At 42.4% G+C, this 24,416-nt stretch overlaps 1 protein-coding gene across 1 annotated transcript in view; it reads left to right on the top strand.

Moving 5' to 3' along the window:
• adgb (androglobin) overlaps window positions 1-24,416 on the top strand; it is a 267,020-nt gene that overhangs the window by 89,476 nt on the left and 153,128 nt on the right. The window contains exons 12-14 of the mRNA XM_080200127.1: window positions 3,488-3,578; window positions 7,637-7,766; window positions 14,503-14,598. Of these exons, the coding sequence (XP_080056253.1) occupies window positions 3,488-3,578; window positions 7,637-7,766; window positions 14,503-14,598 (317 nt within the window). The remainder of the gene's footprint in view (window positions 1-3,487; window positions 3,579-7,636; window positions 7,767-14,502; window positions 14,599-24,416) is intronic.

Genomic DNA, 24,416 nt, shown 5'->3' with positions numbered 1-24,416 from the left:
AGGGAGAACATTTGCGACCATTAACAGATTGGAGGCACATTGGAAATGAATAAGACAGGGAGTCCAAGATAACAAGATGGATTGGAAATTATCTACATTCAGATGTTGACAAGATGGTTTCAGTGTTGTTAGACCCAGATTGAGTTTGTGTTATTTGCTATTCTATCCATTATCCTTTCATCCTTCCCCCAAACATTTGTGTAATGCTTTAGGTCTACTGAAGCATCACAAGATGCTTCAGAGACACATCATGCAACAAGAAGTAACACTGAGCAATGTAAGGAATTATTATAGCAGATGGTCAAAATCTTGGTAAAGTAAGTTTCTTAAAAGAGATGTGGAGCAGTTTATGAATGTCATTCAGAGCTTAGGATCCCAGCAACAGAAGGCACTGATGCACTGGTGGAACAATAAACCCAATCTGCAGAGAGCAGAATAGACTGAATGTAGTTAACTCAGAGTTGTAGGGCTAGAGAAGGTTACAGAGATGGGAAAGGCAAGGCCATGGAAGGATGAGAAAAGACAGATGTGAATTTTAAATTGGTGTTGTTCAGCTGGAAACCTGTAGGTCAGAGAGTGCTGCTGTAATGGACAAACAGAGCTTTGAATCACCTTCAGCTTACAAAGGATAGACGATGGAGACTAGCGAGGACTTTATTGCAGACAACTGGCTGTACTCAGCCAGCCTAAACGTGCAAATCCCAAAACAAAATGTATACTGTTGGATGTGATTCCGCAGTTGACCAACATTTGCTGAACAATCGTGAGTGTACTGATAGCTACACTAACAACCAAATTATGATATTGTGGATCATTTGCACTTGCTGGAAGCAACATACATTTGTACAAAGGAACATGTTCTCTGCAAACAAAAGGTTTATGTTCAAATGTTACCAAGAAGATTAAGGAGCCCACAGTTTCCTATTGCGTCCTCCATAGTAATGCCTAGGCCAATCCAAGTCGACTTATCAACCAATTGGTAACATTTTCTTCTGTATTATAAATTATTGTTGCTATTCGGCCTTCTTGTGTTTGTCCTGATGGCTGCAAGGCGAAAACCTTTGGTGTCATGTCACTCTCTTCAGCAGTAGTCAAGTTTTGTATCACCAAGTCACTGTTCACACATTGTTCTTTACCCTGAACACTCTGGGCAGAAATGGCCTTCTGCTGAAAGTTCTACTCCCCATTCTTCTCCTCCTCCCCCCTCTACCAGCATCTTTTTCTGCTCATTCTCTCAGTCACACTAAATGTCAAGTGGAATATCTATTTGTACAATTGTGTCTAGAACATGTGCAGAAGCTTTGAAGTCTACAACAAATCCTTCAGCACCTGCCACACTTCTCCTCATAAATGATTGCAATATGAAAGATTGGTAAGCACTGCTACCTCACAGCACCAGGGATCAGGTTCAGTTCCGGCCTTGACTGACTGTATGGAGTTTGCACGTTTTTCACATGTCCGAATGGGTTTCCTCCAAATGCTCCAGTTTCCTCCCACATTCCAAAGATGTGTGGCTTAGGTTGATTGGCTATGCTAAATTGCCCCTTAGTGTCAGGGCATTAGCAAGGTAAATAGTTACGTATGGGACTATGGCTTGGGTGGGATTGTTGTTAGTGCAGACCCGATGACCTAAATGGCCTCCTCTGCAATGCAGGGATTCTATGATTCTAATCTTGGAAAGATTACAATAAGTACCCAGTACTTACAGCTGCTTTATTACTTGTATTGGGAAAGAGAGGATTCAAAATACTTCTGCCGAGAGTTGACTTTCTACACATCGGAATTTTATTGAATACTTTGCTTGTTTGCTCTAACACATCAGGAAGAGTGTTACTTATATTACCAGTGGTCAAGTCTCTTCTGAGGGACACATAGGATAAGCAGTCAATTGTAGAATATTGAACAGTTATTTTGCTTATTTATCAGGAAGACTCACAAAGTAGGCATGACGTTAGATGAAGTGATTTAAAAATTTGAAAAATATTAAAGATTCCTTTTTCTCCCTTTATTCCTCCTTGATATCTCAGTACTCCCATCCCCATTTGTCCTGCTACAAATGATTGGCTGGTCTTGCCACTTGAGAGAGCAGGTAAGAGTCAACATGGTTTGTGACTGGTGTCACAGAAACATAAACGGAACAAAGTTAACAGATTGCTTCCATATAAATGGTAGTGAACTATCTGGGTTTTTACAATCCGACAGCTGCATAATGTTATAATTCAGGTCATTTTTATGTTTTATGAAGCTCACCTTGATCACTTTGAATTTGGCTAGGGTAAGCATGATGTACTTCACTTCAGATATGATTCAAATGATCCAGTAGGAAGCTTTTATCAAACAAAATTTATTTAAGAATACAGTTAATATGTATAGAAAGAAAATGAGCAATAACATTTATCAATTACAAACAAAAACAAAATAACCACGATAATGTATAACCCTTGACAAATATATCTAAAATGTTCCAATCAAGCAAAATCCTTTCCACAGGTTTAACACAGCAAAGATAAATGCTCATGTGATATTGGAACTGAGTCCTTTGGTTAGAGAATGGAAACTCTGACTTCTCAGTCTTCTAACTTCTGTCAGCCCTCTGGATATACCCAGAACAGTTTGAAGTCAGAGTAGCTTCCCAGAACACCAAGGAGAGAGAGACTCTAGGCAAGCCAACCACCAACAGCAGATTTTCCACCCCAGGAAGGCAAGAAGCCTTGCTTTCTGCTAACAGCAGAATTTCTAAAACCAGGGAGAGAGGAACACTTCTTTCAGCTTGATGTCCCTTCTAAACTAAACTAAAGCCAGCAGTCAAACAGAAAATGAAACCTTAAATTCACTAGGAAGGAAAAAAACTGTCCAAAACACCTTCCCTGACAACCAGTCTTTCTTCTAACAATGCAGGGTCATAAATGTAATCCCAGAAAGTACCTGAGGCCCAAAAGTAAAAATAAACAAAACCCCTTAAGCCCTTGAAATAGCAATAAAAGGACTTCTAGTAGCCAGCCGGTGTCATAATGAAAAAATAAACAAAGCTATGATAGCTGCAGAGAACATGATTTTAAAAGAAACATTTCTTAAAGGTACACGAATGTCACAATGATAATTATACTAATAGGATCTTCTCTTTTTCCAGATTTTTAAACTGAATTTAAATTTTGAAACTGCTATGTGGGATTTAAATTCTGGAGTATTAACCCTGAAACATAATCACCATTCCACTATAAATATACCTAGAATATCTGAAAATAATATTGCTATTGCATTACACTTATCCACTACCTTCTCCAGTGTAATTTTGACTGCTGTAATAGGGACTTATTATAAAAGAGAAATGTGCTCATTTTACCGTGACACATCAATTAATTTCCTGTGTTTCAACTGCATTGCTACAACTGTGTGAGAAATAGTTTTCAAGTTCTTCGTACCAGTCAATGCCACTTCTTCAGGAACTGATAAAAGTAATGCATTAATCATTTCTTCTGCTTGCCAGGGCCCAAAGTAGTGAAGCCTGATAAATTTGTTGAAATTTCAAGCCCATTGCTTGACTACAAGATAGACACCACAATTATGCCTCCAGCAAGGTGAGTAAAACCACTGGGAGAAAAACTCTGTTTCATTCTTGTTTTCTTTCTTACTAAGAAGGAATTATTGTCCTAGAATTTCCTGGAGGAGAAACATCATATGGTATACTCAAACCTATTTTTTATCTCACTGCAGCTCAAAAATATTTTGTGCCATAAATTGCTGCAAAGGTATGGAGGCAAGCTGGGACCTTGGTGAATGACAAGACCCATAAAATATTTCCATAACCAGTGAGATTGAGAACAAAGAATGAAACAATTGGAATGACAAAGAAGGAAGTGGGATCAATTAGAGTCAAATAGAAAAAGGAAGAGAAAGAGAGAGGGAAAGAAATAGTGAATTAAGATGAGGGAACAACAACACATTAAGAAGACAAAATTATGTTTTAAATTCAATAAATCTCTAGTTTTTTTATGTGCAAGAGGTTTTTTTAATCATTAGATGTGGATGGCGCTGGCTGGCCAACATTTGTTGCCCATCCCTAATTGCCCTTGAACTGAGTGGCTTGCTAGGCCATTTCAGAGTGTATTTAAGAGTCGACCACAGATAGAACCACATGTAGGCCAGACCAGTAAGGATGATGGATTTCCTTCCCTAAAGGGCATTATGATAATAATGCTTTTATGATAATCAACAATGGCTTCATGGTTATCATTAGACTTGTAATTCCAGATTTTATTGAATTCAAATTTTACTATCTGGAATTCAGACTGGGGCCCCGAGAACATTATTCTGGGCCTCTATTATTAATCCAGTGATAATACCAGTAGACCACTGTCTCCCCCGTGAGAATCCATAATTTCAGTTGTTCCATTTCTAGGTTGACAAGATTGAATGCAATTGCAGGACCCTTACCTTACATCAGTGAGTTTAACTCTTTTAACAGTACAGCTCACCTATGCCTGTCACAGCATGATTTTTACATCTAATGAGCATTGCTCTAGGTTTATGGTTTACCAGTTCAGTGACCGAGACCACTTTGTTTTTGCAAAAATGTACTTTATTCAAAAAATACCTGAAATAATTTTACAAACATTTCAAAATGGCCATCATGCAAAGTGTAACAATATTCATGTTACATTCTTCAGTTTTTTCAATACAATCAAAGAAACATTACAGACATTTCAAAATGGCCATTACAAATGGTGCAAAGGTATTTAAATTGTCTACCCAGATTAAGTTGCACTCTGAGGTGCTTCAATACAATTGTAATACATGTAATATTCATTGCATACATTCAACATGAGTCTTACAGCCCACAACTATACAGTTTCACTCCCCTCAGTTCACTGCGGCTGAAAGATCTTAGACCTTCCCTCATTGGCTGTCCCAAACTTTAGTGCATCCCTCAACACGTAGCCTTGGGCGTTGGAGTGTGCCAGCCTGCAACACTCGGTCAGGGACAATTCCTTGCACTGGAGGACCAATAAGTTTCGGGCAGACCAAAAAGTGTCTTTGACTGAGTTGATAATCCTCCAGCAATAGCTGATATTTGTCTCAGTGTGCTGGAAACAGCTCACAGAGCACAAAGTCTTGCTTCACAGAGCTGCCTGGGATAAACCTTGATAAAAATCACCTCGTCTCCAGAACTTCTTTACAAGGTCACATTCCATAAGGCGGTGGACAATGATCTCTTCTCCACCACGGTCGCCTTGAGGGCAACATGCAGATGCGGTGAGACTCCAGGTGTGTATGAAAGTTCTGACAGGGTGGGCCTTTCTCACCGCCAGCCAAGTTAGGTCTTGTCGAGACGGATCGGAAACTGGCTTAGTAATAGGACAGAAACAGTCGTGGTAGAAGGCTGTTCGAATGACTGGAGTGTGGTGTCCATTGGGTGTCCCACAAAGATCATTACTGGGACCCTTATTGCTTGTGGGGGTGATGATGAGGATCAGAGGGATCTTAGGGTAATTATTCACAGATCCCTGAAGAGCACATGAATAGGATAATTAAAAAGCGAATGAGACACTTGCTTTTAAAAGTTGTGGCATGGAGAATAAGAGCAAGGAGGTAATGTTGGAGTTATATAGAGCATTGGTTAGGCCGCAGCTGGAGTACTGTGTGCAGTTCTGGCCACTTCACTATAGGAAGGATGTGATAGCACTAGCGGGTACAGAGGAGATTCACCAGGGTTGTCTGTGATGGAACATTTGAGCTATAAGTAGAGAATGGAGAGTCTTTGATTGTTTTCCCTGGAGCAGGGAACGTTGAGAGGCGTCATAATTGAAGTCTACAAGATTATGAGAGGATGGACAGGGTGAATAGGAGACAGCTGTTCCCCTTGGTTGAAGAGTCAGTCATGAGGGGGTATAATTTTAGGGTAAGGGGCAGTAGATTCAGAGAAGATTTGAGAAAAAAAATCATTCAGAGGGTGGTGGGAGTCTGGAATGGACTGCCTGGGAAGGTAGTGGAGGCAGGAAATCTTATAACATTTAAAAAATATTTGGATGAGCCCTTGAAATATAACATTCAAGGATATTGGACAAGTTTAGGAAAATGGGATTAGTGTGCCTTTAGTGATAGTTATTGTCAGTGCAGTTTCATTGAATTCCTACAATTCAGAAAGAGGTAATTTGGTTCATCATGTCTGCACCTACAACAATCCCATCAAGGCCCTATTCCCATAACCCCGTGTATTTACCTTGCTAATCTGTCCAGCACTAAGGGTCAGTTGTGCAAGGTCAATCCACCTAACTCACACATCTTCAGACTGGGAGAAAACCTGAGCATCCAGACACGGGCAAAATGTGCAAACTTCAGACAGACAGTTATCCAAGGTCAGAATTGAACTCTGGTCCCTGACACTGTGAGGCAGCAGTCCTAACCACTGTGCCACTGTGCTGCCCTGATGGGCTGAAGGGCCTTTTCTGCACTGTATGACTCTTGACTCAAGGTGGTCATTTGGAAGTTCTGGTGATGAGGCTTCCTGCCAATTGTCCTTGACAGACTCTTTAGGGAACAATCTGACAGGAACCACCATCTCCTTTTCCCACAAGGTATCTTCGACCTTACATGCAGACCACTGCCTGATGGGTCTGCATAACATTTCCCATGAGGGACAGTTGATACGGCATGGTCCATCTACTTAAAGCATTCTGTGGCTCTCATACTTTATCACAATGGGGACAAATAAAACCTCAGCATTTGGTGACACTTGGTGTTTGTGTACCGAGGATCTATGCAGTTTGATAGAGCCACACACAAAAAGATCCCCATCAGGATCAGGGCACATTTCTCCCCCCCTTTATCTAAAGGCTTGTACGTCATGTCCCTTTGAACTCAGTCTATTTTTGAACCCCAGATGAAGTGAGAACGACTTGGTTGATTGCCACAGCACAGGAGTGAGGAGTTGAACAGGCCTGGAACAGTCAGTGATTGATTTTGTTCTGCATTGCCTGTTGATAGGCTGATGTTGAACCTATCAGCAAATGCAGTTATCAGACTCTGATTGGTGCCCATTGATATCAACTGGTTTGGGGCCCAGAGATTAGTTGTTTAAATGTTTCATTGTAAATCCATCTCTGTCTAGAGTTGACAGCTATCCCCTTCTCCATCAAATACACAGGCAATTTTTGTGTCACCTGCAAATTTCCCAATCATGCCACCCACATTTAAATCTAAATCATTAATACATACAACAAACTGCAAGGGCCCAACTCTGAGACTTGTGTTTACCATTTGTAAAAACATCAATCAGCCATTGCCATTTGTTCCCTGTCTGGATCCAACCTACTACCTTCCCCTGTTTCTCATGAGATCTCACTTTTCTGACCAGACTGCTAGGTGGGACCTTGTCAAGTGTCTTACTGAAATCTATGTAGACAACGACACTATTCTCAACAATCCTTCTTATGTGCTCAAAAAAAAGATTGTGTTCTAAACTGATAGTATTGTAATACATTAATAAAATCGTTTTGCAAACAACAAAATGCAATCTGATGAGTTGTGATTCCCAAGCCCTATCTCCTTCTGAATATATCGGATCGATTTTGTTTTTTAAAACTAATATCTAGAACCAATAGCATTGTTTCCAAATATCTTTATTGTCTTCCACCAGAAAAGACCAACAGCTCTTGGTTAAGAAAGATATGACCACCAGATTGGCAGCTGTGAATGAAACTGATGAGACACTGGATGAAGATGATGAAGTTGACCTGAAGCCTCTGGAGGCAAATTTCTCAGCAGGGGTAAAGCAATTTGCACTCAAAAATATCTTACAGCTAATTTGTCCAGTTCTAAATTGAAAGATTTCTAATTCCATTTATTTTTACGATTCAATGTGAATGACAGAAATGTGGAGTGAATGAAAATGTGTATCTCGTGAGTGCTGATGTATAGAATCATAGAACAGAGGCAATTTGGCCCATTATACTTGTGTTAGCTCTTTGAAAAAGCTATCTAATTAATCCCACTTCTCTACCATTTCCAGATAGCCCTGCCAATCTATCTTTTCCAAATACATATCAAATTCCCTTTTGAAAGTTACAGTTGAATTTATTTTCCCACCCTTTCAGACAATGAACTGCAGATTCTGAAAATGAATGCATATTTAAAAAAAACTCTTTGTCTGCTCCAAACTCCTCCACCCATGCCATCAGTTCTGATTTGTTTATTAATTACCTTATATTAGTGTGCTGTGATTGCTGACCTTTCTGCCAGTGGAAACAGTTTCCCCAAAATTTCCCAAGAATTAATTTTTGTGCCCCACTTTCATGCTGTTGTAATCGTCACCTCAGCCCCAGTAATTTTTTTATTGCTGTCGGTATTACACAACGTGGCCACCAGCAATAGCTTCCAAAATAGTCTTTCTGTCATTCACTAGAATTTGCCACAAGTAAACTTTGTTTATTTTGGCTGCAAGTTCCAAAGTTCATGGTGTATGTGTCAAGTTTTAACCCCAAAATATTGAATATCATGCTTTATACCATAACTGCTGAAGAGGCAGGTAGTGGCACAGGTTCTGACCTCTTTGTTGCTGATTCTCACCACTGCACCACAGACCAGTGTGCCTTCAGCTACCCTAAATTGCAGCATCCAAATCACTAGCTCGCTCCTCTTTTAACACACTCCTTAAAATCTACCTTAGGTCATGTTTTTGGTCATCTGTTCCAATATCTCCTTGTGCAATTCAGTTTCACATTTACGATGTTAACATGATATAGAAGTCTAAGCTGTTGCATAACCAGAACTTAACCTGACATTAATTAGGACAGATAAATGTGCACAGTTATGCATGTTTTCCTGAATTATTTCTGCTTTGAGACTAGGAAATATCAAACAGCAATTCTGATGCATGTGTTCTACAGGAATTCATACCCGCAGACAGAAGTAAAGAATCTTATCACAGAAGCACAGTATGATTTTATACCCATCGATTGTGCAAAGAATTAAAGTAATTGGTTTCAGTTCAGAATTGAAGGAGCAAGACTAGGTCATGTTGATTAATGTTAAATTAGAAGTCTAAGGCTGATGAAGGATAATTCCATGATCTCTTATTCCATGCAGGGAACTACACACAGTGGTAGTGTGGGTCAGAGAGAGAGCTTCATTCAGACTTTATCCTTGTGAGCATGGGTCCAAGCTGGGAGAAGTAAACTGTAACCCTATGGGGTAACTCCACTTCTGTGTTCCTAACGTGTACATATGGTTATTTTTTAATATTCATTCAGGGATGCGAGCCTCACTAGCAAGGCCACCATCCCTCATTGCGCTTGACAAGATGGTGGCAAGCCCCTTTCTTGTACCACTACAGTCCATATGATCTAAGTGCAGCCACAGTGCTGTTATGAAGGGAGTTCCAGGATACTGACCAAGTGACAGTGAACAAATATATATTTCTAAGTCAGGAAAGCATGTGACTTGGAGGAGAATTTGCAGATGGTAATATTCCCATAGCTTGTCCATCATGTCCTTCTAGGTGATAGAGGTTGCAGTTTTGGGAGATGCCATAGAAGGAGTTTTGGTGAACAGCCGTAGTGAATTTTGCAGTAGTCACATGCGGCTGCCATCATGAATTGCTAGTTGAAGGAAGTGAAAGTTCAAGGTGGTGGATGGGGGTGCCAGTTTATGGCTGCTTCACCCTGGATGCCTTTGAGTTTCTTGACTGTTGTTAGAACCACAGTCTTCCAGATGAGTGAAAAATCTCCCATCACACTCCTTATTCATGCCATGAGAATGAGAGACAGGCTGCAGAATTCCCAACCTCCAATCTGTCCTTGTGGTTATTAGTATCTAACAGGTTCTGTTGATGAATGTAAAACTACCTCACAGTTTAACACAATAAATGTTGGGTATTAATTAGTTAATCAAACTCAGATGTGTATAAAAAAAAGTCAGCTAGCACTGGAGAGATTATATTAGAGTGGAGAAATGAGCTCTCTGATGAACAATAAATAATGTTTTCTTCACAATCAGGCTTGGGAATTTCTGTGACATTGGTAGCAGAAGATGGTTGCCTGAAAGTGAAGATTGGTGACAAAGATTTACTTCCAGACAGAACATTAGAATTGGAGTTAACCTTTTTTTGAAGTAAATATGATAATTGGAGACACTGGAGAAAGCTGACTGAATCTAGGTATAAAGTGGCAGGATATGATTTTCCACACAGTTACATGAAATGAAACCTTATGGTTAATAGAAAATAAAGCCAATGAAAGGACATGGGAAAGCAAGGGATAGATCTGGCACTTTTGCGTCCTGCCAAGAACAGATTCAGCTGCAAAGTATTCTCGGAACTAGATGATCAAGAACTTGACAATTAAGAAGGCTTGGACATTCCCTTAAAATTCATAGACAAGATTTATACAAAAGATGATCGGTTATGGCATAGCAGATGGTAAGTGCCAAGCTGCCCAAATCCCAAAGGAAAACTTGAATCAGCTGCCAGATGATTTTGCAATTTGTGTACAATGGGGAGTTTTCTGAAGCCAAGAAAAGTGACCTCATACCAGTTGTGATGATTTTATATATTAAAGCTAAACATTTATTACAATAAAAAAAACTTAAAAAGACAAAAGCACCTCTGCACAGTTAACACTACTTTTCAAACATTTGCTAAAAGATTTTGGCTTAAATAAACTTAGGGCTAAACCTCTGTTTGGTGGAAACAGTCCCCATAGATTTGGAAGGGCAACGATTCTCCCAGCCCACTGCGCAACTCGAGCAGCGATTACAGAGGCCATTTAGCAGACTCCCTGCTGGGTGGACCAGCCTATGCGCATCTCTGGGGCTAAAATTTTTGGAGTCATCAGCTCCATGCCGATTTTCAGCACAGAGCTGATTTCAATATTTAAATGAGTATTAGCATCCAATTAGCAGGCCTAGGACTGAAGCCTCCTGGCCTGCTACTGTCTTCCACTCCCCTCCTCCCCTCCCCCTAACCAGGAGTGGTTCCCTTCAGCGGAGTTTACAACAGCTCCCCACTAATGAGGAACAGGCGGCTTGACCTGCTGGAGGGAACATTGGTCATTGAGGCCCCCAGGAGTTCGGGGGTAAGGGGAGGTACCCCATTGGCAGTGACACCCTGGCAATGCTAGTCTGTTCCTCTGGCACTACTCAAGAGGCAAACTAGCAATGTCCAAGGGGCATTTTGGCACTTCCAAAGGGATGAAGCCATTATCTGATAGATTGGCACATGCACAGTGGCCCACTCAGCACTATGCTGCTAGGACACAGTACAGTGCTCAGAGTGTGGGAGTTTCATTATGAAAATTCCTTTAAAAATCGGCGGGAGTTATTCCAGTTTTCACAAAAATTCGGCACTTAGAATTGCTTTGGGAGAATGCCGGCCTTGTACTTTGTAGCAACTTCTAGTAATATTACCATACAATGCCTTGCTGTACTTAGGGTGCTCTGTGACAGTGGCAGCAAACTGATGTTCACAGGTCTGCCTTCAACACGCACAAGGGGCGAACTTACAAAAAAAAATCCGAAGTCCTAAACGCATTTCAGATCCATTTTTCTAGCAAGGCCACAAGTCCAATTTTATGTCACTCTGTTAAAAAAAACTGCCAAATCTCTTTCCCACCAGGAAGGTGAGGGTGTGAGGCCTCACTGGGAAGCTGACATCTCACATTAGAGGGTGCAATCCCGCATGCCAGATCTCTCTCTTCTGTGCAACGATTGCATCTCGGGCTCACAAGTAATACTTAAATCCATATTTTAATGGATTTGAATATTGGAGATCAGCTTCACACCGCTTTTCAGGCGTGAACCTGATATCTGGGCCTGGTATGATCGCGATAGGGAAGAAATCAGGCACAAACCTGATTTTCTTTTACCTGTTGCGCAATCTTACTGGTTCACCCCACCCATCGACTGGTGGGACGAGAAGGTAAGATTGCTCCCACACTGTCTTGTTTGAGACCTCACAGCCACCAGCATCACACAATCTTCAATGTTTCCTTAGATCTGCTTTTTTTCCCTTTGATCTTACACTTTATTGTTTCCTACAATCCTTTAGAAGTTCCTTTTCCCAGAATTGATCAACCCACTTTTTATTCCTTTTAGGGCTATTATAATTTAAAATTAGACTTGCACTATTTTGCTCGTATATTTACAAACTTCAGAATTGTACAATATTCTTTTGAAATACAATAGCCAACTTTAAATCTCTTCTTTTATTTGCCTAATGTAAATTCCTATTCATGCTGTCAGTTCATTACCATTTCAAAGCATTTCCCTTCAAACCTCCTTTAATGATGTTTGACCTTTGCAATTTACCCATCTCCAATTCAATTAGGCTAGTCACCCCATAAAAGCTTGTTTCCTAGTATATGACAACATGACAATGATATGGCAAAAAATAAATATTAAAGGTCTTGTTTTCCTCATTAAAATATTGAACATCTAAGACGCTTGGAATGTGCTTGGATATCAAGCATGGATCAGCTCTTAGCTTTAACTGGAGTTAAACCTCAAAGAGAGAGAAATTATTTTGGATCAAATGTCCAAAGACTTAAAAAATTCTGGGAAGGCATTCATTTCCAACTGCTTTTATAGTGCAAATGGGTTGTTCAATCATGGCACCAAAGATGGAGGGCACAATTATTATGATCCCAGTTGATGTTACTGCTGGATGGGAAGATTCCAGAATGGAACTGTGGCTCAAAAAACAGTGGTCATGATCTCACCAGCTCGATTGGCGAAGTGAGCCAGTAAGATAGGGGAAGAGGCAATAATCGGGAACGCATCTGATTTTGTGTCTCTCATGATCTGACTGGCACTGATAAGCTGACGAAATCAGCTTCACACCCTTTCTGAGCACAAAGCTGATTTAAATATACATTACATTATTTAAATGCAATTAGTGTATCCCGGACGCTATCGTCCAGGCTCATTTTGAGTTTACCACCTCACCAGCTGAGGTCCACCAACTGAGACCAGACATGATGACTTCACCACTGGGACAGGACATTGAAGACACCGGGTGATCAAGGGCAGGGCCAGACAGTGCCCCTTGGTCAGTGCCAGCTTGGCCGTGTCCACTGGGCACCCTGGCACTGGCCGTCAGGCATTTTGGTAGTACAAGAGGCAGTGCCAAGGGGGCAGGGCTTGAGGTAGGGGCAGGGCCTGAGGAGGGGTGGAGCTTTAATGGGGAAGAGGTATGGTGGAGGGAGATCCATGGGGGGAGAAAAGATAGAACTCTGCAGAGAGTGGGAATTGATTGGCCAGAACAGCAATCAGGATGGGAGGGAAATGTCCCAGGTGATGATTGGAGGTGTTGGGCGGGGTGGGTGGTGGTTATCGGGGGCAGTGAAAGGGGGCTGGGAGGCGATGTCTAGGGCACGTTTCGGGGCTAGGGGAGTGATGTCCGGAGCAGTGATCAGCGTGGGGGGAGCTCTGCAATGGCGGAGGGGTGGGGGGGGGGGGCACAAGGTCCAGGTGGGCACTGGGAAGTGGGGGCACTGTTCCAGAGGGGAGAGAGTTGGATTTGGGTGGGAAGCAGCAACGAGAGCAATTGGCGGCAGGTGCTAATGTCCTTGGGGTGGTGGGGATGGGAGGATGACAGGAGATGGATTACAAAATATATCTTAACCTATAATGTTCCCAATAAACACACAGTCCCTGTAAACCAGCAGGCTAACGGTGATCAGACGCACCCCATTCTGAAACCCAAGTGACAGATACCACCCAACTGATCTTCTGTGGATTTCTCCTCAAATTCCACCCCCGTCCACCGAATATTATCACAGCAGGAGCCAACTGATTTCACTGGATTCTGGCTTCCACATGAGTGTTTCCATATTCCACTCTCAAAAAATCAAGCCTCAGAATCTTCCTTCAAACAATACTTTCCCATAGCTGTTTCGAGTAAGGATCCATTTGCAGGATTTCCAACTCTCCTTTAAATGATTCCTTTGTCTTGAATAGTCACATATTTTCAGGGCTGCAGTCACCAATAACTTCACAGGAAGGTGTCACCAACCTAATGATTACTGCAGATTTTGTTGGCATATCAATTTAATTTTGAAGAAACTAAGAGAACCCATTAGAATCTAAAAGATTCTGTTGATGGATGTTAAATACCTAGTAATTTAAGATAATTAGGTGTTGGGTATTCATTAGTTAACTATACTTGGGTGTATATATCAAGAAAAGTCAGGAAGCACTGTGGGGAGATTGAGTTGGGGTGGGAAAATCGGTTCTGTGATCAGCAATTAACAATCTCTTCCAAAGCATGCTGGTCTCAATGTCTTCTTCACAACCAGATTTAGCAATTTCCCTGTCAGTAACCACTGTATTTATGTTAAGTTTCTGGCCAGAGGTAATCCTAGAATGTTAACGGTGCACAAACGCAATTTGCACATACCCAGCCCATAAAGTTGAGATATTTAACCTCTGTTATAAAAAACAAAGGATGTAACCATCACGTCAAATACTGTGAAATATTTGTTGACAAATGGTAATTTTGTACTTTTCTAGGAATCCCAAATGGAAATGATTAAGTCAGATGGTCACCTTTCAGTGGATGGCGATGTTACTAAGCAACAGATTGGGGAAAGTTCAGAGCTCAAGCTTGTATGTTCATAGAAATAAGTATAAATTTAGAATTGAGTTTGCTCATTATCAATTTTTTATCCCATTTGAAGTTTATACATACACATCATCATGCTGAGCACTACAATCTTCATATGTGTTGGAATTTCATTCTAATTAAACCTCCATTTACAATCACAAATTCCCCTCATTCAGAGCAACAACATTTCTTTGTAACCTATTTCTTTAAGAAATTTTCATTCCATGTGGTCAGATGGTGCTGCATCAATTAGATCTTTGAAAACACAATTCGGGACGCACTCTCCGATTTATTTTGTCTTCTCTCTTAAACTCTTCACATTTCTTATCATGCATTCCTCTGCCTATGTTCTTAATGTATGTTTCTTCTTAAAACTTCAGTTGTTCCCTTTTGTCTTTATTCCATAAAATACTTAGATGCCCCCTGTTTTTCACACTATCCCTAGTTCCAACACTGTGTTCCATACTCTTTACTAACCCAATTTGTAAAGAGCTCTGCAAGGGAAGATTGATTGTTATATCCAGTATGGAGGAATGACCAGGACATATAAGAGAAGGTGGCATAGTGGTTAGTTGACTGCCTGTCAGTGCCAGGGACACAGGTTTGATTCTCAACTTGGGTCACTATCTGTGTGGAGTTTGCACATTCTCCCCATGTCTGTGTGAGTTTCCTCCCACAGTCCAAAGATGTGTGGATTAGGTGGATCGGCACAGATCTCTATGGAACACCACTTATCATATGGTCGGCAATATCAAGGGCACTGGCAGTAAATTTCAAATCCTTTCTGGCTGCCGGTGAGGTGCCAGAGGACTGGAGGATGGTTAACATTGTCCCATAATTAAAAAAAGAGTAGTAGACCAGTCAGTCTAACCTCAGTGATTTAGAAGTTAGAAATAATTCTGAGGGAGAGAATATATCTGCACTTACATGGACATGGATTTATCAGAGACAGTCAGTATAGATTCGTTAAGTGATGGCGGTGTTTGACAAATTTAATCAAATTTTGTGAGGAGGTAACCATGAGTGCTGTGAGGGTAATACATTTGATGTGGTCTATGTGGACTTTAGCAAGGCTTTTGATAACATTCCTCATGGCCGTCTGGTCAAGAAAGTAAGAACCCATGGGATCCAAGGTAAAATGGTACATTGGATCCAAAATTAGCCGAGAGGCAGGAAACAGAAGTTAATGGTGTAGGGATGTTTCTGTGACTGGAAATCTGTTTCCAGTGGGGTTCTGCAGGAGTTGGTGCTGGGACCTTTGTCATTTGTAGTGTACATTAATGAGTTGGAATTAAATATAGGGGATATGATAAAGACATTTGCAGATTGACATAACAATTGGTAGGATGGTAAATAGTGAGGAGAATAGCTGCAGACTGCAGAAGGATATCAATGGACTGGTCAAGTGGGCAAACCAGTAGCAAATGGAAATCAACCCAGAAACATGTGAAGTAATGCACTTGGGGAGGGCTAACAAGGCAAAGGATTACATTATGAATGGTAGGACCTTGGAAAGTACTGAAGATTAGAGGAACCTTGGAGTGCATAGCCACAGATCCCTGCAGGTGGCAGGGCAAGGCAATAAGATTGTCAAGAAAGCATGTGGGATACTTACCTTTATTAGCCAAGATACAAGAGCAGTGAGGTCATGCTGGAACTATATAAAATGCTGGTTAGGCCACAACTGGAGTACTACATGCAGTTTTGACCACCACATTATAGGGAGGATGTAATTACACTGGAGAGGGTGCAGAGAAGATTTACCAGGATGATGCCTGGGCTGGAAGTCTGAGCTATGAGGAGAGATTGGATGGGCTAAGGCTATTTTTATTGAGCAGCCAAACTTGAGAGGGGACCTGAGCTTCATACAATTATGAGGGGATAGAAAGGGTGTATAGGAAGGCACTTTTTCCATTAGTAAAGGCGTCAGTGGCCAGTTAGCATAAATTTAAGCTAAAGGGTAGCAGGCTAAGAGGAGAATTGAGGAGAAACTTTTCACCCAGAGCATGTTGGGAGTCAAGAATGCACTGCCTGAAAGAGTGGTTGAGACAGAAACTCAAGTATTTAGATATTCATTTGTGCTGCGATAACATCAAGGGCTATGGGCCAAGTGCTGGGAAATGGGATGAGTGTAGTCGGATCTTTATTGGCCAGCATGGACATGATGGGCCATATGGCCTCCTTCTGTGCTGTCAAGGTCTATGAATCTAATGTCCTTCCAATTCAATTATATTTATTGTCTTTGCCCGTCCAATCAATCTCTCAATAGTTGAATAATTTGCCTACAATATCACATGCTTTCATTTTAACTAACAATCTCTGATGTGAATTCTATCAAACCATTAATTAAATGCCATATTACACCTTTTCAGGAAAGACCAACCGAATCCGTAAAATCAGGTGGTCAGCATTCACCAATACCCCATGCTACTAAAAGTAACTATGGCAGTACAGCAAGTCGGCATGGCAGTTTCATAGAGCATAGAAGAGTAAGTTTTTAAGAGGTGCTCCAGAATTTTTCAATAAGGCATTGTCAGTATTGTATTTATCAATATTTTAGGGTGAGATATTAGCTGAAATTTTACTGGCCTGCTCGTCACAGAATCAGAGCAGGCAAGAGGCGAACAATGGAAATGTGCGTGGACCTCAGGTGGGATTTTACAATTTCGGGATGAGTGACACTATAAAATCTGCCCATTGTTTTGTAAAGTTTGGCGGCCTATTGATAGAAATCTTATTTTGTTCAATGTTTGAACTGAAAGTTTGTGACCTGAGTACTGAAGGCATCTTGTTGACTATGTTATCTTGTAACAGTGTTTGAATTTCTCTGTTGCTTTCCAAAGCAAAAACAATTAGTTTTAGTTTATCAGAACTTTGCCAAAATTTGTGATCAATGTTCGAACTAAAAGTTTGTGACCCGAGTACTGAAGGCAGCACATCCATGCATTCTCCACTACAGGAGTGGAAACGACAGCTCGTCCAAAAGTATTTGCTATGCGAAAGCCCTCCACTTGATCAGCTGCTAAGAGGTCCATGTGCATCTTGGAGATCAAACCAGCCACCCACACATAGCTGATCTCCTACAAGGATAAATCCTTGCACCTGCCCTCTTCAACCAGTGACCTCCCTCCCACAAAGTCATGGCTCTTTGTATGTGTAGATGACTTGGCGCTGGCTTTCCAGGCTAAAGAACTCAGCACATTGAGAAGTCACTCACAGAAAATCAATGTTCTCTGGAAGCCCACTGCAGAAATGTAATAATTTCAACTTTCCACTTGAACAACCCAAAGGCCAAGGAAGAACTTCATATGTAATTCTGTGGCTGAATACTTACCCATGACCCAATGTAAAAATATCTTGGCATCACTCTTGACTGTACATTGATCTACTGGCAACACCTCTAGAATACTGGAGCCAAGATCAAGACAAGAGTGATCTCATATTGGCAAATACCACCTGGGGCAGCAGTCCAAACAAACACATTGGGCAGGTTTTTACGGCCTTGCTCGACTCAAGACCATAATATTCTGCCTGAGGTCAACGGACCTTCCCATTTTCCTCCCCTTACACACTCCGATTCCCATTATGGCGATTATGCATTGTTTCACCCACCCTATCTTGTCCAACAGCAAAGTACTGTTTCTTAATCTGGCTCAGGAATCACTATATAAATGTGATAACTACCTCTGGGAAATCATGAGAATTATTTCTGGAGTGTCAAGACCAACACAGCTTGAATGCTTCCTATGCTCACGCACATTGAACTTCCTGATTTGCACAGGGTAGATATCTTTCTTACAGAACACCAATGACTAACAGCTAATGCAGCACTCCCACTGGCACAGGACCTCAAAAAAACCCCAATCCTCCTGCAAAAGTGGATGGCCCCTACTGGCATACACTGCACACCTTACAAACTGATGATAGCACCACATCTCAATGGCACACCTCCTGGTTGGCTAAAACATCATTGCCCACGACTTGGTAACTAACTCAAGTGATGAAGTCCTGGTTTCAAACTTGCACAGAAAGCCTGGACAACACTTAACCATTTGAGGATAGGCCAGGGATGATGTGGCCACTTGCTGCACACGAGAAACAGCTCAAATTGTGACTGAACCCCTGCCTTGAGAGATCTATTTCTGTTGGCATCACAACCATTCACACTGAGTCAACTGAAGCCATTGAATAGATTATTAAGCTTGACATCAAATTATAACTGTTTCCCCAGCAATGTAAGTAAAACCCCCTTAACCCTTGCCACTTCTCAATGAAGCCCCCCTCAATACATGCGTTAAAACCTATCTCTTTGACCAAACTTTAATTTACACTTTCTGATATCTCATTAAGTGGCTCACTTCAACACTTGCCTGTTAGCACTCATGTGAACATCTCATTCGGCTGAGTGCTCTGATCACAGTCAAGGTTACAGGGCTCTGACGACATCTTAGCAGCAATGCTGAAGGTCTGCATAAAGCTAGTCATGCCCCAAACCAAAATATTCTAATAGGCTATGACACTGGCATCAGTCTCACAACGTAGCAAATTGCCCCGATATGCCAGGTGCACAAAAGAAGTATACTAGCAGTGAAACATTTTGGCTGCAATGCTCCCAAAAGTGCTGAATTGGTGGGAGAACTGTTCTAAATCCCGACTGTTCTGCCAGTTTAGCTACTTACCTGAATTTCCACATTCTTTGCACTGAAGAGGCCCCAGTCAGGAACCTCATGAAAAACCTGGTGGTGGTGGGGGTGCGGCCTATTGGCGCCGGAGTCTGACAGTTCTGGAACTTTGCGCATGCGCAATGGCCCCAATCTGTCAGACTCTGTTTGCTGGCCAGCCCGATCACTGGCTAGCCCAGGACCCCCACAGTGCTGCCTCTCCAGCCACCCACACGGCCCGATCGCGCCCCCACAATAACTCCAGCCCTGACTGCCCCCCCCTCCCCCGGCCCTGGAGCGCCCCAATGTCCAGCCCATCCATGCCCCCCAGCAGTGGCGATCTCCCCACACTGCAGCGATCCCCCCCACCGCCGCCGGGCCAGGCTCCACCCCTCCCCTGGGATCAGATCCCCCCTCTCCTGAAGGCAGCCCCTCCTGCCCAAGCCTGCCCCAATCACTGCCCTCCCTATTTATTTATCCCTGACCGATCAACATGCAGAGTGGCAGCGGTACCCCCACCTGCACCAATTGTCCCTAGGCCCTGCCCACAATAGTCCCTGCCTCCTCGGCACTGCCTGATGCCCAGTGGGCAGTGCCCAGGTGCCCCCTGGGCATGGACACTTTGTCCCTTGGGCAGTGCCTGTGGGCACAAGCTGGCATTGCCAGCATGCTCTTGCCCAAGGGGCACCACCACCCCTCTTCATTCCAGCAGGGTCTCCCACTAGTTCCCTGAACGTGGGAAGCTAGTCTGAACCCCGCCAGAATGAAGTGCTCCTGGTGGGGTGGGAGATTAAATCGAGATCTGAAAGGTGCCGATAATTAACTAATATGCTTATTTCATATACATGTAAAAAGATTTAAATGACTTACCTGCCTTCCTGCCGGTTTCCAGCGTGGTCTAACAGGCGACTGTTTTCCGGCTCTGGGAGATGCACAAATCCCTGTTCAAGGCTGGAGACACGCGTCTTCCACCGTGACCTGACAGAAAAGTTGCAGGTTACAATGGGAGAATCACGGCCTTCTTTTCAGGCTGTGCACCCATCCTGACTGTGTTCCATTAGAACCTGGAATTAAGTTTTATGGAATTTCCTCTCAGCACCAGCACTAAAAGAAAGCCCACAACACCATCTCATGGCAACCACATTTTTGTTGCTCTGGAGCCACATGTAGGCCAGGACCTGGTAAGGACATTAGGGAAGCAGAAGGGTTTTTACAGTGATCAATGATGGCTTCATGGTCAGCATTACTGAGCCCAGCTTTTAATTCTAGAGTAAATTAATTAAATTCCATCAGCCATAATGGGGTTTGAACCCATCGCCCCCAAAAATTGACCAATGCCTTTGGATTACTTGTGACGTTACCATTATGCTGCCATCTCCCCCAATAACATATTCATGTCCCATTGCACCTTTCAATCCCTCTGTGCTGCCTAAAAAAATCAGTAATTCATAATTTTACTTACATTTTAATTCACTACCTGTAAATAATGAATACAGTTTTCAAATTACTTGTTTTTCCATCCTCCTCTATGTATTATTCCCTTTGTTCCCAGCCCACTACTTCCCTTCCTCATTGCTTTCCTTCCCCTCTTCTTTCACAGTCTGCCCCTACATTTGGGTGAGGGAAAAGCATTACTTTCCCTAATCCTGTTCACCTTAATCCAATTTTCCCTCTAATTTCCCTTCTGTCTGACCTTTCCCTCCCTTTCTTCTTGATAGCTCCTTGCGCATTCTCCCTGCTGCTTTTTCCTTTTCTCCTTCATTTCTTTATTCCATCTCATTCTCTGCCCCCTGTTATATCTCCTTTCTTTCCCCTGCCTGCCCTTTCTTATCTGATGTGGAGATGCCAGCGTTGGACTGGGGTAAACACAGTAAGAAGTCTCACAACATCAGGTTGAAGTCCAACCAGTTTATTTGATAGTAAACCCACAAGCTTTCGGAAATGTTTTCCTTTGTCAGGTGTGTTCTTATCTGCACAGATCTGCTCCAGCTATGTGTGAAACTGTTTCCAGCAATGTGATCTTCTTCCTATGGACTCCAGCCACTCTTCAATGTCTTCCGTTTCCCATCAGTGTTCACCTCCATCTTCCCTGAACTCTATGTCTTCCATTGCCTCAATCTTCTCATTCCTCCTTTCCCTTCCATAGTTCTTCAACATTCGTTTACCTTCCCATCTCTACCCTCTAATTCCTTTACTTACCTTCCCTCTAGAGGAGAGCCAGTGGATGTGGTCTTTCTTGATTTTCAGAAGGCATTTGACAAGGTACCTCACAAGAGGTTATTGCAGAAGGTCAGGGGGCATGGAGTTGGGGGTAGGGTGTTAGCGTGGATAGAGGACTGGTTGTCAAATAGGAGGCAGAGAGTGGGGGTCAATGGGTGCTATTCGGATTGGCGGATGGTGACTAGTGGAGTGCCCCAGGGGTCGGTCCTGGGCCTCAGCTATTTACCATTTATATAGATGATCTGGAGGAGGGAACCGAGTGTAGGGTGTCAAAATTTGCTGATGACACCAAAATTGGTGGAAAGGCAAATTGTGCGGAGGGTGGGGAGAGTCTGCAGAAGGATCTAGATAGGCTGGGCGAATGGGCCAGGAAATGGCAAATGGAATTTAATGTTGGCAAGTGCGAGGTGGTCCACTTTGGTAGGAATAATGGTAGGAAGGATTATTCCTTACGTGGAGAAAAACTGCAGCAGGCGACGGTGCAGAGGGATCTCGGGGTCCTTGTGCATGAGTCGCAAAAACCCAGCTTGCAGGTGCAGCAGGTGGTCAGGAAGGCGAATGGGATGCTGGCCTTCATCGCGAGGGGGATTGAATATAAATGTAGAGAGGTCTTGCTGCGGCTGTATAGGGCATTGGTGAGGCCGCAGCTGGAGTACTGTGTGCAGTTTTGGTCGCCGTACTTACGCAAGGATATTTTGGCCTTGGAGGGAGTGCAGAGGAGGTTTACTAGGCTGATGCCGGAGTTGAGGGGGTTGAGCTATGAGGAGAGGCTGAATAGATTAGGCTTGTACTCGTTAGAGTTTAGAAGAATGAGGGGAGATCTCATTGAGACGTATAAGATGATGAATGGGATGGATAGGATAGAGGTGGAGAGACTCTTCCCGCTCAGAAAGGATAGTAGGACTAGGGGGCATAGCCTCAAGATAAAGGGGGGGACGGTTTAGAACAGAGTTGAGGAGGAACTTCTTCACTCAAAGGGTGGTGAATCTCTGGAATTCTCTGCCCGTTGAAGTGGTGGAGGCTGCCTCGCTAAATATTTTTAAGACGCGGGTTGATGGGTTTTTGATGAGAGAGGAGATTAAGGGTTATGGGGAGAGGGCGGGAATGTGGAACTGAGCCACGACAGATCAGCCATGATCTTATTGAATGGCGGGGCAGGCTCGAAGGGCTAGTTGGCCTACTCCTGCTCCTATTTCTTATGTTCTTATGTTCTTTTGCCTCTTCCATCCTCCAGCATCAGAGTTTTCCCCTGCCCATGGCTTAATCATCCCTTCTCCTCTAAACATGTCTCATGTCAAGGCTGTACATGGTTTTGAATCTTCTTGAGCAATGCCAAAGAAGATTGACTCTTTACTGATTTAATCATGGTAAAGAGGTATCACAGAAACGATGGGGAGAATTTTAGCATAGTTGAATGTGTGGGATTAAGTTCACATTTAGGGTTAAAATTCAGAGTATGTTTGGAAGCCAGATTAAACCCACCATCTACCGTGTTTTAGAAAGATGGGGAAAGTCAGGTAGCCAATCTGCTAACTGGAAGCAGGTTGGCATTATAAATATATTCATGAAGCTGGAAACCTTTGATTTTACTGTGGGTTTTATAGAGGGCAGATAGTTTCCCCAGGCTACAGGGGAACCAGGATGATAATAGCTTTGAGGAGAAAATAAGTGCAATCAGGGCACTGCTTGAGGACTGGAAGACCATCCTAGCTTCCCTGAGCCAGAGCCCTACATACACAGATCGGGAATTGGATCATTCCAAGGCCTCACCCCAGTTCACTGCTCTTGTGGTTGCAGTTGGGGCTTGGACCGGTTGGAACATAGACTTCTCGGTTTCCCACCTGAAACTCAGCTTTACCGACAGCTCCATTTCTATAACTTAACCCAGCAAATATCCACACCAATGTGGCAAAAAAGACTTGATCATAAAATTTAGAAGAATGAGGGGAGATCAAATTGAAGTATACAAGATGATAAAAAGGATGGATAAAGTAGACGTGGAGTGGATGCTTCATCTTCATCAAATGGTGGGGTGGACTTGATGGACCAAATGGTCCAATTCTGCTCCTGTATCTTATGAACTTATAAAATGTTACATGAAATAAATGACCAGAAATATACACTTATATGTGGATAAAGATTGGTTTGATCTGAGTTTAATAGTGAGTGAAGGAAGTCCAAAATACATGAGGACTATCATTCTAGATGCATTAGACTGCATTTCATTTAAACTAAATTTGCACAATCTAAATTTAAGCTGATATTTTTAACCAAGAAAGTGAAGACACAGGTTTCTCCAACAAATTTAACTTTTATTGCCATTGCTATACCTTTGCAGGAAACACGTGCTGAATCCATAAAATCAGGAAGTCAATTTTCAACCGTGTCCTTTGGTGCTAAAAGTCTGCATGGTAGTGTAGCAGATCAGAAAGTAAGTTAATAGGAGATTTGAGATGTAACATTTTCAGCTTTTCACTGCATTTCTGTCAGTTCTATTCCAAAGGCAATCAGATATAAGGATATAAATGGAAAGTGGGAGGCCTTCAAAGGAGAAATTTTGAGAGTGCAGAGTTTGTATGTTCCTGTCAGGATTAAAGGCAAAGTAAATAGGAATAAGGAACCTTGGTTCTCGAGGGAGATTGTAACACTGATTAAGAGGAGGAGAGAGTTATATGAAATGTACAGGCAGCAAGGAACAGATCAGATGCTTGAGGAGTATAAAAAGTGCAAGAAGCTACCTAAGAGGGAAATCAGGAGGGCTAAAAGAAGACATGAAGTTGCTTTGGCAGACAGAGTGAAGGAAAATCCAAAGAGTTTCTGTAGGTATGTAAGGAGCAAAAGGTTAGTGAAGGATAAAATTGGTCCTCTTGAAGACCAGAGTGATAGACTGTGTATGGAACCAAAAGAGATGGGGGAAATACTAAATGGGTTTTTTGCAT

The sequence above is a fragment of the Carcharhinus amblyrhynchos genome, chromosome 12 (assembly GCF_965287045.1).
Source record: "Carcharhinus amblyrhynchos chromosome 12, sCarAmb.v2.hapA, whole genome shotgun sequence".
NCBI lineage: Eukaryota > Metazoa > Chordata > Chondrichthyes > Carcharhiniformes > Carcharhinidae > Carcharhinus > Carcharhinus amblyrhynchos.
The sequence above is the reverse complement of the archived record's forward strand: the minus strand, read 5'-3'. Positions and strand labels throughout refer to the sequence as shown.